This window comes from Cupressus sempervirens, chromosome 10, assembly GCF_028749045.1.
Source record: "Cupressus sempervirens isolate cs-2001-9-10 chromosome 10, ASM2874904v1, whole genome shotgun sequence".
Classification (NCBI taxonomy): Eukaryota; Viridiplantae; Streptophyta; class Pinopsida; order Cupressales; family Cupressaceae; genus Cupressus; species Cupressus sempervirens.
The window spans coordinates 237,999,651-238,015,737 of record NC_143127.1 but is presented as its reverse complement, the minus strand read 5'-3'; the positions used below and the strand labels follow the sequence as shown (position 1 = coordinate 238,015,737).

At 38.3% G+C, this 16,087-nt stretch overlaps 1 protein-coding gene across 2 annotated transcripts in view; it reads right to left on the bottom strand.

The window, feature by feature from the left end:
* LOC149533519 (uncharacterized) overlaps positions 1-14,278 on the bottom strand; it is a 57,779-nt gene extending 43,501 nt beyond the window's left edge. Inside the window, exons 1-2 of one of the 2 annotated variants that reach the window (XM_089807769.1) lie at positions 11,903-14,278; positions 11,746-11,798 (exon numbers count right to left, since the gene is read on the bottom strand). In XM_089807769.1, coding sequence (XP_089663895.1) covers positions 11,746-11,798; positions 11,903-13,487 — 1,638 coding nt within the window. In that variant the 5' untranslated portion in view covers positions 13,488-14,278. The remainder of the gene's footprint in view (positions 1-11,745; positions 11,799-11,902) is intronic. The other variant, XM_089807768.1, reaches the window with a different exon arrangement.
* Positions 14,279-16,087: the final 1,809 nt, after the last annotated feature.

Sequence of the window (16,087 nt, the reverse complement as noted above, 5' to 3'; positions counted from 1 at the left end):
GTAGTTCTATTTCTTTATTAGCATCTATTTTTGGGGGACCGGGGGGGGGGGTTTATTCCCATTGGGTTTTCCCTCTTTCCTCTCTCCTTTCATTAGATTTTTTCTTCTCTCCTTAGTTAGAATTAAGGGGTTTGTTAGTGTTAATTAATTCTAACACCTTGTTGAGTCCTCTAAATCATAACTTCCAATTTGGCCAGTGGAACTAGACTATCTACATGCATTATTACGTTAATTGGGGAGAACATGCACATGTATCAATTCAATCTACAAAACTGCAAATGTTCCATCCATTTCATCGATGTTCCTTATTTCATGTAGTGATTGATTGGTTTTAAATCCTACTACTTTGTAATTTATATTCAATCAATGAGAAAGAGATTATTCATTTAGCAACTCTGTATTCTCTGCTTTCTTATCTACAATTCGGCTTCATTCCTTTAGCAAGATTCTTATTTTATTTTGCAAATTTACCATGTAAGATAAAATAAGAATCTTGCTAAAAGAATGAAGCCGAATTGCAGATCGTAAAGCAGAGAAAACAGAGCTGCTAAATGAATAATCTCTTTCTCATTGATTGAATATAAATTACAAAATATGAGGATTTATGTAAGAGGATTTATACAAAACCAATCAATCACCGAATGAAATAAGGAACACCAATGAAATGTATGTAACATTTGCAATTTTGTAGATAGAATCAATACATGTGCATGTTCTCCCTAATTAACATAATGATGTATGTAGATAGTCTAGTTTCATTGTCCAAATTGGCTAAACTTTAGGCATATAATAATTAATTATTTTATTAATTATTATCATGGAACCTAGGTTTTACCTTTCAAAGTTATGATCTCCTTTATAAGGATGATCTCTCTTTGCAATAATTTTCATTCACTTTTGATTAATAGCGATTTCTCTTTTTGCTCATCAAGAATGTCTCATCTATGGATCTGGGAATTCCATCCTCCATAGCTTTTGCTTCTCTCTTTCTGTGACAGATGTTTGCATGCAAGTGATTCTTGGGAGTTGTGGGGTTAATCTTTCATCAACTTCAACAAATCTACATGGTATCGAATCCTTCATGGTCTATGTATTCACTATTTGTTCCTGTGTACTAGGCGGATGCAATGGCTGGGTACCAATGCATTTCGGAGAGATGGATGACTTGTTTGCAGTTGCATTGTTGATCATCTTAAGCGGGGGTGTTAGAGTAAAAGATTAATTTAAATTACCTTTACTCTCTTCTTAAGATTTTCCTTTATGCACATGCATTCTCATTTAATAATTAAATATTAATTATTAAATATCATTTACCTCTTAGGGTTTCCTTTTAGGTTTTACAATCTCCTATAAGGATTGATCAATTGTATATTTCATTTATTCTTTTGGCTGATAATTCAATCTTGGATATTGTCAAAGCAAATTCCTTGTACTTTTCTTCTCTCTCCTTCTCTGTGAGAGATTTTTTGCATGCAGGTTTCTGAGGCTTGGAAGATTTGTTTTTCGTCAGATCATACAAAAACCATAGTGGAGCTTATACCTGCAATAAGACTAACACCTTGATAGAAGTATACGCATATTAAATATAAAGAATGCACATACATACAAGCACATTTCTCAAAGTTCAATGATCGATTACAACAGAGCTACAACCTTTTGGAAGACTCACTCTCTTACAAACACAAATCAGACTACAATCTAATGGATTTCAGAACCGTATAGTAGCATCTCACTATGCCTTGGTCAATTCCATTGAACTACAATCAGATCCGTTGTTACAATTCTCTCAGATTCCTTTAGATGAGTAATGCAAACCTCACAAGATTTGCACAACTACTTCACAAGAAATCCCTTGCATCTACGACAAATCATTCTCTTGCGCAACCATACTCTTGAACCTAATTCATCAACCCTTACCAAGAACAAGTTGGCAAAGACCAAACTTCCAATTTTCACCTCATCATGCCAAATCAACGATCGAGATCAAATAATGTTTAATCCAACATGCTTTGATCTTCCATTATCACCTCAGGATCATAGATCTTCCATTATCGCAAGTCAGCCAAGAACATAAGCCAACTTATCACCAACTCAAAATTCCCTCAAAATCACATTTCTTTGTCAATGTATACTATCACTTCATCAAACACATAATTCAAGAACATCCCAAGGCATCATGAAGTTCCAATTAACAATCAAAACCATCCCAACTAACAAATTTGCCAGCGCTCTGTGTTTACCCCCAAGAACATTGCCACCTTCCTCTAAAACACTTGTAAATGCCTTACTGACCTCCAAAATCACATTCCTAGTTGCATGACCAAACATCTCATCTTGTGTAAGCACGAAGCTGATCTTTGCAACTCAATTACATTGGTAGACAATAAAGCAGCCATTTATCATCTATGATCTCATAACTTAAATTATCATTATTATGATATTGCTATTAGGATTTGACTGTGTAGTTTTTTAGTCAAACTCATTGACCCATGTTTCATGAGTAGTGAATCTCACGAATCCATCTCTCATGAGAATGAATTGAACACTTAGCATTTATTCGATCTACGTGATGCTCACAGAGGTCAAGCATCGGAACTTCCTGGGAAGTCACCCATCCCAATACTACTCCATCTCGAGCGTGCTTAACTAGAGAGTTTCCTCCATGGTTAAACCCTCTCTACTTGCAACCCCATTTGCAAAACCTTCACCGTTGTCCCTTATGAACCATTCATTAGAAAGCCCCTTAAGCTAATCAATTGATAAGTAGGAGATATTTTTCCACGGCAAGTCAAAATATGATATTGCTATCCGGATTTAATTGTGTAGTTTGAGTCAAACTCATTGGCCTAGGTTTCATGAGCGATGGTTCACACAAACCCATCTCTCATGAGAACGAATAGAACACTTAGCACTCATAGGATCTAGGTGATGCTCATAGAGGTCAAGCACCGCGACCTCCCAGGAGATCACCCATCTCAGTGGTAGTCCAGCTCGAGCACACTTAACTATTAAGTTTCCTCCATGGTTAAACCCACTCTACTTGCAACCCCATTTGCAAAACCTTCACCAAGTATTGTGTCTTATGAACAATTCATTAGAAAGTGTTAAATTATGATGTCAACCTATGAAACTTGACAAGAACCTAGTAGACAACCTCTACAACATCCCATGAGGTTCACAACTCATCCTCAATGACCTTACTTCACCATACCTCTAAAAATATTGTTCCTCTAGTAAAACTGCATAAAAAACATGTTAACATCAATAAAAACACATCCAAACTTGCCAACAAGACTTTCTCTAAGGCACAAAGCTCTAATACCAATTCTTGTTATTAAGTTACACTAAAAAGGGGGGTGAATCAATGTTCTATTTTTAACTTTGGTAATCAGATTCCTCAACCACAAACCAAATGCAATAAACTAAAGTATAAAACATACATGCACAACCTCATAACACCATGATTTTTAGTGTGGAGACCCTATTAGGGGAAAAACCATGATGGGTATAGAACCGACAAGATTTACCTTGCAGAATAAATAACTTTGTTAAATATTTAAAATATAAAGGGGGATTGCATGTGCATTCAAACTTACAGCCTAGACTCACTACTCAATTACAAAAGGGCTACAACCCCTAAGGAAGACACTACCTTACAGCAAAATGGATTGGACTAAAATCCAAGATGATGAAATAAAAAATAGCATCTACATATGCCAAAATAGTTCCATGAAAGTGAAATCCATATATCTCTGCTCAACTCTTATTTGAAACTCTAAGAACAATATCTTTGAACATACAACAAACATATCATACCTCATCTACCACAAGTCTTCTAAACAACTCGATATTATATACATAATAAATAAGATCACCAATGGGTTGGCCTCAAGAACACATAATGAAAATATGAAGCATATAGAACAATCAACCAAATCCATATGCAAAACTCAATGCTAACTTCAAACAACCACATTGATTCATACTCCCAAGTCAGATTTATGTCCTCAAACTCATAAATCGATCTCTTTGTTAGGGTCACTTAATGATGTACTGAATGATATCCTTGTTCTTCACTAGAAATCAACAACCAAACAAATCTTCATATCTTTGCCCGAACGATGGCATCAAGTGTTGTGCATGTTGAGTAAGATAGAAGATACCTCTAATAAGCTCCTCCTAGGATCGCATCTCAAAACTTGAAACTCGTTGTCTATACCAATCCATTTCCTAAATTTTTTACATTGTCCTAGCTCTATTATACTTAACCAATTTGACCTTCTAACCTTCACTGTGACAAAAATATGATGAATGACCTTGTGCAACACACATCTAGTTGCCATCAATGACAACACCTAAATCTATAAGAGCAATATCTCTTGCCAACAATATTAAGATGATGCCTTGTCAAGACTCATAGTCCCCTTTGTTCAAGGTGATCATAGAAGGATGAATTACACTAGCCCATGATTTTGGAATGATATACTCCTATACAAATTATAGATAAAAACATTAAAAATTGGAACACTCGCAACATTAAAAAAGATTTCATGTTCTTCAAAATATCTGAAGCACTTGTCAAAATAGAACAATTGACTTCAAAATAAAATAGCAAACACCTACTGAAAATCTAGAGAAAAAATAGTTGAATGGTTGCATAGTGCCTGAAGCCAGCTTTCCAATGCCTCCTTGCAAAATATTTATATTATACTCCCATGTTGTCTCATAAAAAAAATTGCTCCTTTAGATCTCTAAAATACAAGTTACAAGCACTATTTTAGGGGCCAAAAGGCAATAATTGGATGGCCATTCAATTTTATATGGATATAGGCCTAGACTTCCAATTGTGCTTTTGTTGCAAAACTCCAGAAAAATGAATTTTTTTAAAACCAAACAATATCATAATTAGTATAAATTTATAGGCTTTGGGGTCATCTGAACTTGACCATGATGTTCTTGAAACACTTAGATGCGCCATATAAGATCTCTAAGCAAAAACACCCTAAAACACAGGAAAGGAATTGCCAATTTGGAGTTTTGATACTATGTAAGAGTTGCTGATCAAATCCACAAGAGCCAAGCGTCACCACCAAAAGAGGCAATCTCCCATACAAGAGAAACAATGAAAATGCTATTTAGCTAGAGAATTCACTAGATGAAAAATAAAAATATACATCGTTTCATTTTTCAAACCCTACCTAGGCCGAGGTCGTATTCAATGATGGGCAGCCCTCGATAGTTAGGTCTTCTCTGTTGCTTTTCCAGCATTGGTCTCAAGATTTTACAATCTCTAATGACAAAAAGGTAAGGGCCCCAATTTGGGTTGATTTTTTGGGTCTTTCCTTGCCATGTTGGTTGTTCATATAGACCATTTCACAAACCCTTGGTAAGGTGGTGTACATGGAACATGATCGGTTTTTCATCAATCGCCCTCAAAAGAGGGTTTATGTTAAGGTCGACCTTTCACATGACCTTAAAGAAACAGTTGATATTCAAGTTGGAGCCCACACCTTCACCCAGAAGATGTTATACCTGAACCTAACTAACACCTGTTATAGTTGTCAATCAACTGAGCACAAGATCGAGGACTACCTGTTGACCTTGCCTCACACAATATCTTCTCCTAAGGATTTTCTTTCCAAGCTTGAGGAGGTTGCGAAAAATGAATGGACAACTATGGTTCACAAAGGCAAAAATGCCTCGACACCCAATCAAACTTCAGTGGCTTTGGCTCAGCCCTCAATGAAAGTTGCTACGGTGGCTCCAGCTAATCTGGTGGTTCCACTTCCATTACCACTTGTTTCAAACCTTGTTTTGCAAGGGATGGAGGCATCTGTGAGTGTTTCGCAGTCCGCTTGGGTCTGTACTCCACAAGCAACTTCTATGACAATGTCTCAATCTTTGTAACGGTCTCGCAGCTCGAATGGGCATGCTAAGGTCTCAGATGGCAGCATGGAGAAGCGAAGAGTCATCTCTGGAGTTCAGAACCAGTTCAACCTTCTTGCATTATAGCTTCTCCTCTCTTGGGGACGAGGATGACATGCAAGAATTTTTATCATGAATTTTCTCTCCTAGAATCTCCCCAAAAAATATTTTGTTCAATATACAAAATGTAGGCTTGGTAACCTGGATATTCTATCTCCAGAAAGTTAAAAATTTAGGTTTCATGCTCAATGTTGCTTGTCATGTTATTTGGTCGAATGATGTGGTGTTCTGTTCACAGCATGAAGCTGGTCGAGGTGGTGTAGCTACTCTTCTTTCCCCTTGTTTGATTTCTTTTCTTATTTTGCATGGTTGTGACCCCATCTAGAGAATTGTTTATATTTTGTTGTCATTCAACAATCACTCTTTTGGCATAGTTAATGTTTATGCTCCCAATGATGTTGAAGCAACTTCAGCTTGTTAATCTTCATCACTAAAAGAAAGTTGCAAATAATTATGCTGCTAGGGGAGCTTAGATCAAGGCTCACCTTCACTGGCTTGAAGTGGGAGATCAAGCTTCCAAACAGTTCTTTCAAGAGCTCAAAACTCACCATACCTCTGCTGGGATCAAGAGGATCAAGGAAGATCAAGAGGTTCTCCCTAAGTTTGCTAACATTCTTTAAGCTTTTGTCCAACAATAGTAGAGGGTGTTCACAGCACAGGGAAGTTAAATTGGCAAGGACCAAGCTTTGAAGGATTGAATTGTTGTTACTCTAAACCAGCTTGCGGCCAAGCATCACATTTTTTATGAGCAAATGCTCACTATTAATGACCTCAAGGAAGTCGTCTTCTCCATGGTAATTGACAATGCTTTTGGGTGAGACAAATTTTCGTGTAAATTCTACAAAGCCTTTTGGGATTCTATTGGCCCTAACCTACATATGGTCTACCTTAAAGCATTTCATTCCAAATCTCTTGGCAATATTATCAACAAAGGAAATATTAAATTCATACCTAGTGTTGGAGATCTTGAAGATATTTGTAATAGGAGACCAATCACATTGCCTAATGTCTCCTATAAGATTATTGTTAAAGCCTTGCCTCTCAAAATCCGCCACATCTTGTCTCTAATTGTATGCCCTGAGCAGACTGGATTTATCAAGTCTAAGTATATATTCTTGACAACGTTATTGCGGTTTGGGAAGGCATGGAGTGGGCTAGGAAGTCCAAACAGCAAGCCATCTCCCTTAAGATTGATTTTGCCAAGGCCTATGAACGTATTGAGTGGCCCTTCATCCTTGCAATGCTTCAAGCCGTCAATTTTGGTCCCACCTTTATTCAATTAGTCTGGATGCTTTTTGGTAATGCATTTGCTTGCATTACCATTAATGGCAGACAATCTAAAGCTTTTGGCCTTTTCAAATCCATCCGCCAAGGTTGCCCTCTAGCCCCAGCTCTCTATGTGTTTGTTGTTGAAAGGTTTGGATACTTGCTTCACAATGCTATCACTTTGAGCCTTGTCAGAGGAATTTCCCTACCTAAGTAATCGACCTAGCTTGTCAATGGGCATTTTGTCAATGATTCCTTTCTCACTCTCATCAAGGATGAGGAAAATGTCTCCAATGCGTTTACACTTTTTGTCTAGCCTCTGGTTCAACGATTCAATGGCACAAGACTCTTTGTTACAGGCAATCTTTTCTTCCTATATGTCCTTCGTTTTTCTCAATATGGTTGGAAATGGATTCAACACGAATAGATCTTCCACTTTCTGGGCATTCCCTTTTCCTTCCAAGCTTCACCTATTCATCTGTGGAATGCGGTTCTTGCCAAGATTGAAAAGAAACTTGACTGCTGGATTACAAAACAGTTCTCATTGGTTGGCAACTTCCAAATCTGCTCCAAAGTGTTGGTGGCTACCCACCTCTAATACTACTCTCATTGGGCTCCTTCCAAAGCTTCATACATGAAGTTGGAGAAACTCCTTCAGGATCTTCTATAGGCTTCTGGAGCTGATCATCAGTTTTCCTTAAAACTTGTACTTCATTGATGTCGTAATTGACATATCTCCTTTTGCACCAAACAAGAGGTAATAACCATTGGTCTATCTTATTCATCTAACCATCTTCCCACTGAAAGAAACCTAATCTAATGCATCATTAGCATCAAATGCTGAAATAGGAACTTCATTCATTCACCTTAAGCCCTGACCATGCTTGGAAAAAATTTATAAGAAAAAAACTATATTTGGGCTCCAAGGATACTAGAAAACATCAACATATTGTGGTTGAAAATGTTAGCACTCCTGACATCTCATAGAAATGAGCATCTATTTATAGCACATACCCTTTCAGGGATAGAGAGTGTTGTTATCCCCAACCCTTTTGGAGTTTGAGGGTGGTGACACCCTTGAAAAGTCCCTTAAGCAAATGTAAAGAGTCTAAATCCTTCGGTAAAAAGCATATTTGGGGATCAGAAATATTGACATCCCTAATCCCTTTGGTGCTAAGTTTCATTCGGGTTTGGGGAAAGATTCAAGTTCGGGGTTCATGTTTGTGGGTTCAAGCAAACAACAAATCCCATTTGGGTTCATGGGTGGGTCCGTGAGTATATATATATATATATATATATATATATATACAAAAAAAAAGAGAAACCCGTAGGTCCTCCTAGGTTCATCGTGGGTCCTCCTAGATTCACTATGGTTACTCCTAGACTCGCCACGGGTCCTAGGTTTGTCGTGGATCCATCCGAGTTCACTCGGGCTTGCTGCAAGTCAGGGTAGGATCCTTAATTTCGACTGTGGGTCTACCCAGGTTCGCGCTCCTCTTGGGTTTGCCGTGGGTTTGTCCAGGTATGCTCAGGTTTATTGAGGGTCCGAGTAGGGTCCTTAATTTGGACTGTGGGTCTGCCCGAGTTGCGCAGGTTTGCTGAGGGTCCGAGTAGGGTCCTTAATTTGGACTATGGGTCTACCCGAGCTGCGCGAACCTGAGCGGACCCACAGTCCAAATTAAGGACCCTGCTTGGACCCACAACGAACCCAAGTTTCGGAGTTTGAGGGCGGTGACGCCCCTGAAAAGTCCCTTAAGCAAATGCAAAGAGTTTAAATCCTTTGGTAAAAAGCATATTTGGGGATCAGAGTTATTGACATCCCTAATCCCTTTGGTGTTAAGTTGTTGATTCGGGTTTGGGGACGGATTCAAGTTCGAGGTCAGGTTTGTGGGTCCAGGCAAAAAAAATCCCATTTGGGTTCGTGGGTGGGTTCATGAGTATATATATATATGCATTATATATACAAAAAAAAAAGAGAAACTCGCAGGCCCTCCTGAGTTCATTGTGGGTCCTCCTAGGTTTGCTATGGGTCCTCCTAAATTCGCCACGGGTCCTCCTAGGTTTGTCGTGGGTCCATCCAAGTTCACTCGGGATCGCTGAGAGTCCAAGCAGGGTCCTTAATTTTGACTGTGGGTCAGCCTGGTTTCGCGCTCCTCCCGGGTTTGCCGTGGGTATGTCTGGGTAGGCTCAGATTTGCTGCAGATCCAAGTAGGGTCTTTAATTTGGACTGTGGGTCTACCCAGGTTGTGCAAACCCGAGCAGACCCACAGTCCAAATTAAGGACCCTCCCAGACCCGCAGCGAACCCAGGCATGAGCCTGGACCCATGTGAACTAGGATTCGGATTCGGGCAGCAGGGTCTGAACCCGATAACCAAGCTTTGGTGTGTTGGGATCTCAACTTCCTTAACAAATCTTAGAATCCAATCTCAAACTATTGGTCCCTTGACCTTTGCTAAAGTTTTGGACAATGGGAATCAGGAACTTGTAAATTTAGGACATCTAATCCTTCGATCACCAAAATATCAATGGTTGTCTTTTAGTGTTTGGGGAGTCAAATGTTTCGAAATTTGACACTTAGTCAAATTTTGATCAAGCGATCAAGGTTTAGCAGTTTCGCTTCTCATGTTTAGGGTTCGAAGGGTTGGTTTTAAATTCAATTCCCATGCTCGCCTGAGTTTTTTAATCGTTCATCTCGCAAATTTTCCTAAGGCATAAATTTCCCAAGGATTCTACATAATTTCTTAGGTCAACAGATGATGAAATGACACTTTATTGACAACATGACGGTGTTTGGCTAAACCCCAACTCTACCCTTCTCTATCATAACCATGTTGCTATTGCAAAAGAACAACAAACAGTGACAAACAAGAAAGGCAAAAAAAACACACAAAGAAAACAACAAAAACAAGGGCACAACTTGAGAGTCTTGCTCAACAAAATACCAAAGGCCAACTGCTAGATTAATGCTGCACAAGCTCGAAGATCTCACTAAATCGCACAAACCATGCTCTTCTTCACAAAGGAAGCACTAGTCTCTCTTAATTGCCCTAAGATCACCAAAGTTGTGTTTGCCAATGAGTGCCAAAACACTCTATTATAGTTGTGGGTGTAGGGAGACGCAAGTAAGTGTAAGCCATTAAGTCATCTTTTATGCTTCAAGCATGGATCAACCCTATGAAGCATTAGCCTTTCAGGCATCAGGAGTGTCACATTTCTGCAGCATCCCCAAAACACTAATCACTGGCCCCTAACAACAAAGAACTAGCAGAATCACTTAGAGGTCAAGGCACAAGGGGTGTCCTATTTCCATGACATCCCCAATTTTCCAATCATTTAACAACCAAAAAGCAAAAACAAGACGAGACAAAGGAAATAGGAACTTTTTGGGGGTTGTGGCATTGGGGTTATATGAGTATTTGATACCCCAATCCTCTGATCACTGAAAATCCAGAAAAAGCAAAAGGAAAAAAGAAAAAACACAAAAGAACACAATGCAAAAAGAAAAAAGGAAAAAAATGTCACCCCCACTCAATCAAGTGAACAAGTGGGGTGTGAATTGTCACACACAACACCTTTTTTTGTTACTCTCAAAGTTCTGCACAATATAAGTACCCAGATCTAGTTGATACATTCTTCACTTCAATATAAGAGTGTGAGAGTTATTTACTCTGCCTTTAGCCAATTAAAAAGTGAAGAGAATTATATACTGCTTTTAATTTTACATATATGCAATGTACACTTGACAACCATACATATTGACTACCGAAGTCAAAAAAGCATGACATAATCATATCTATATCATCAAAATAAACCTTTTCTCCCTTGCATATGACCATAAAAAAGGAAGAAATCAAAACATGTCACCATTTCAATTATGTAACTTCAGAAGCATATTTTATCAGGACATCTCAGAAAAAGGAAGAAACATTTTTCAGAACATTACTTCCTTAACGCATTCTTCCAAAAACCTATTTACTAACCATATGAGCAAGGTATCAATTAAAAGCAAAATCCTAGGAAACAGTTAAACAATCCAGCTGAGTCAATCCAAGCCTTGGGCTTAAGTTCTATATGCCCAATGCAAACACTCTGCAGACATGTATTACTACTGTTCCACATATAGCTGTTAGGGAAAAGCACCCTTCTAATGTTTAACCAGACTTCACACAAAAAGATGCACATGAGTTTGCATACACCCTCGATGTTTGTATAGTCTAACAGCCTCATCCCTTCATCATGACAAAGCACACATTGGATATAAGTTAATGGAGCAACATTAAAAATAGTCACCATCAAATAAGGGAATGACGACGATCTTGAGATACTTATATTATTAGCATGGAGATATTTTCAAATTTTATTGTGTCCTAGGCAGAAAACGATGGTCTGGGTTTATTATGTCTGGTGAAACTCAAAATGTAAAAGTGTGACTGTGCACGAGTTAGTAAAAAAGAGATTATTCATGTTTGAAAATGGAGTAGAGTCTCACCAACCTGAAAAGTTCGATTAAGAGCACTATCGCAAGGCTTATGACGGCCCACATTGCCTGCAAAGGTAATGTACAACAGAAAGTCGCAGGATTAAACTCTACGAAACAAGCATGAAAACCTAAAATGTTGCACATCGACAGAGGGGTGATTAAAGTTATACCTGTATTGCCTTCAATGGCATACCTCTGTCCTGTTGTCAATGGGTTTTCAAAGTTTGAACCTTTCATTTTAGTATCTAACCATCCATCGTTTGCTTTATAAAATTGCTTTGATGGTCTAGTCTTTCTATTTGTAGGTGTCGTAGAGTTGTCATCTTGATCAAAACCAGGGCAGTTAGAATGGTGTGAGAAATTGAGTTCCGGCTCCTGGTAGCCCTTTTCTTGCATGGACCTGTAATAAGCAACATCACTCTCTCTGAATGAAATTCCCGGTCCTGGATGAAAATCGGGCTCAATAGATTTCTTTGTTTCGATAGATTTCTTGTGTACATATTTTCGATGAAGCAGTTTATTGGGCAAACTTGCAGTTGAAGAAGAGTCGGGCAATATTATTTCATCTCTTTGGTGTTCGGAGCGTGGATAATTTGGGTTATGAAGAGGATAATTTCCCATGCAATTAAGCCTTCCACTTGCTTGCCCAATGACATACTTGTGAGATCCAAGCATCTGTGGAAACCCATGGCAATGCTCTCTTCTAGAAGTTCCTGGCTCAAGAGGATTAGTCTTTACACTTTGAAATACTTCAGGCTTCCATGTTTCCCGTTGATCCATTAAACAGTGATTGCTGCAATTCTCTTGGTTCAATTTCTGTTTCGAAACAGGAAAGCAAGATGGTAAATCATTTGGTGTTCCATTCTGTCCGAAGCCACTAGAACAATTCATGGCATTGGCATTGCACATTGGAAATGCACTGGTAAAAGCCGGCACTTCAGGCCGCCTTTCATACCCAGTTCCATCCATCTTCTGATTATCAGTGATGACATGCTCTCCAGATGAAGGTACGATTTCTTTCGAAAATCCCGGATTCCACGTACTCTTTTCTGCATTCTGCCATTCAAACTGACCCAAAATCTGTTTATTAGACCTGGATTTGTCCGAGTCAGGGCCAAATGGGGGATTAGGATTGGAATGCTTGTTTCTCCGATCAATGACTAGTTCCTTATTCTTAGACGAATAAGTAGTGTCAATTTCAGAACTTAATAGCCCACCTCTATTTTCTTGCCTGTCTTCCTTGCAGGGTTTGATAAGCCTTCTGCTCCATACTGTTTCAGAGGGGTTCTGCTGGGTAACCACCGTCAGCTCTTTCTTTCTCCCAAGAAAATACTGTTTCCAGTGTTCGGCAGGAGCTAACGATTCTGTCCTACCCAGTTCAACCTGCTGCTGTTGCTTCTTCTCGCTGAGCGGAACGAGGGACCTTGCCCTGACCTGGAATGGCCCAAAGCTAGCAATCACCTGTGTTTCTGTAACCAGATCTCTACTATCAACAGACGCAGGGGGTGAAACCCTCATCCGCTTAACTGGCTCGTCAAATACACTCTCAACCTTGGGAAGCACAAGGGGGTGGATTACACACCTGGATACGGAAGGAGATGTACTCCCTTCACTGACTTCCTTCTCTTGGCGAGAAACAACGGGAAGGCTCATAGGGCTACCAACCCATGTCCCCTCTACCTCTCTGGGCCTCAGCCTCTTCACCCATGCAGACTGCAAAGCCTTGCTGCTGCTACCCATTTCGTGAAAGCTCATAACCTCAACTGAAAGCAAACTGCATCCAATTCGCTCCTAATGCCTTCACAGCGGGGCATGGCATTAAATCACTATCCCTTCTCCTCCACAAGAACACACGGTGACCCACAAACAAATAAGCAAAAACAAAAATTGTTGCGTTGTCAATGCAAAACGAGTCCTCAAAGTTTTGTCAGCAAGAGGTGGAAAGGGTAATTTCTGTGTTAGGAAAAGAAGAGTGCGCATTCTTATCCAATTTGGGAAATCCGAAAAGGACAAATCCCATCATCCGCCGTCCATAACTTTGCAACATTCTCTGTCGAAAATTCTCCCCTCACCCACAGTGAAAACCAATAAATAAATGAAAAAGTTTTCCTGCGCACAAATCAACACAGAAACTGTCTCTGATCGGGCAATGAAAGAAAAGATTTGATCGCCCTCAACACTTCAATTATATGAATTGGCATCAGCTTTTGTCCGCGGACCCCATGATTAAACACCTTACCTTATCCTTTTTTCCAAGAAGTGAAAGACCCAATCCCTTTGATTCTTCTCCTTCATCTCCATCAAATGCAATCATTGCTACAAATAATTTAACCAATCCCATTCGCTGGGATCTGCTTCTTTTTGTGTTCCCGTTGTTTTGGATTTCTAATTATGAGACATTTAACGTAATCTACCTCCGCACCCAACAAATTATGGTCAGCAGTTCTAAGATTTCGTTTCCTGTAATATATGTCGTCCTTAGCCCTAAACATGGCTCCGTTTTATTTTTGGTCCACTCGTTTTTTCACTGTCTGTTTCTCCGCAACACAGCGTCATCGGATCTTTCCCGAGATCTCTTCTTCGCCAAATCTTTAATTTTTAATCATTATTTCAAAATAATATTTTAAAATGAAAAGTGTGCAGATTTGATGACAGAATGAAAGCCACGTGGACTAAAAAAAGAAAAATAACGTTTCATATAAACATTTCAATGGTTCAAATGGGAGAAAAAGAATAATAATAATATTCTTGGTTATGCATAATGTTTGAGGAGGTTTTGAGGAGGTATTACTTAGCAGTTGTATGTAGTACGATTTGGTTTGGGCAATGTCAAAACTGATGGCTTCATGAAAATAAAATTTGTTGCTCATATTTTAAAGCATAACTCTTAATTATATATTTTTGATAAAAAAATTAATATTATTTATTGTACATAAAGTATAGAGCAAAATGTTAGGCTAATGAAAAATAAGATAACTCTTTTTTCATCTAGCTTTTTCAATAAGTTGCTTTTTTTAAGCTCTCCTTTTTCCAATAGTTTACCTTGTGAAACTCATGTGGTTGCTTAAGTGTATTTTATGCTTGTATTTAAGCAGTTTAGTGTTCTCATGGAAGTTTAAAAGTGTCTATAAAGGATAATTTTAGCAATTGAAAATAAGCTATGTGAAAAGAGGAGGGGTTGAAAATAAAATTGCTTATTGAAAAAAACACCATGTGGCTCCACAAACTTTTTTCCCTCCTTTTTAAAAATATTTTATTTCTAAATTTGTCATTGTAAAAGTATTATCTAATCAATTAATTCATAGTTTAAGTTTGTTGCTTAAAAAAAAATAAGCAGCAAAACATATGGGACCACAAGCTCCACAATTATTTCCTATAATTGTTGAGGAGCCATTGCTTACCAAAATAAGCTAAGGCATGGGTCCCATGGAGGGGACTACACCTTTAATTGGAATATTTTCCTAAAAGATAGGGCTCCTACTTTTTAGATGTTTTATTCTAAGCGGGTGAAAATGGGTGGGGCTAGAAATAGCCCCACTAGCTTAGAACAAATTTGGGAAGAAATAAAGTTTAATTTATTTAATCTTTCATACAATCATGTCCATGCGTGTAGAGCCATAACAAAAAATTGCACAAAGCTAGTACAGGGGCTAAAGACAAAGATAGGTACTTTTCAACTAATTATTATTATTTTTTTCCATTGACCTACTCTATAAAAAATGCCAATTTTTTTTTTCATTTGTTTTTTGTCTCCGTCTGAAAAATGTTTGGATTTTATCAGTCTATTGTGCAATAGATCTATAGAATATTGATGCAGTTGGAATGACTTGTGTTAATGCAAGGTTTTAATCTATGAATGTGTTGAGTTTGAGTCAAAAAGGGGATTTTGGAGGGCATGAAGCTCAACAAGCAGCAAATTAGCTTGGGAAATATGAGGGGCGTCAGATACGTTCTCAACCCAATCTTTCTTATTTTTAGAAATCATCAACCCGCTTTCATCTTCATGCATGATTCAAATAAATTGTATGAAGAAGAAATAGGCCTCATCTTCACTAAATTGTTTAGACTTCAAAATGTTGTGATAGAGCTCACCCCCTACTTTGTATTCCATCACAATGTCCAGATGGACCTTCTCATTTGATTGGTTTTAGTTCTTTGTATGTTATTTTTTAAAATAAGGTAGACAGTATAATTTAATAGTGAAGCTGAAGATTGGTTTTAGTTCTTTGTATTTTGTTTTTTAGTCTTGCTAAAGATAGGAAATTGATTCTTGAATTTGAAATCTTCACAGGTTTGAGTTTTTCTTGCTATTATTATGTAATGATCCCATCTTTTAGCTCTCATGCTCTCCAAAG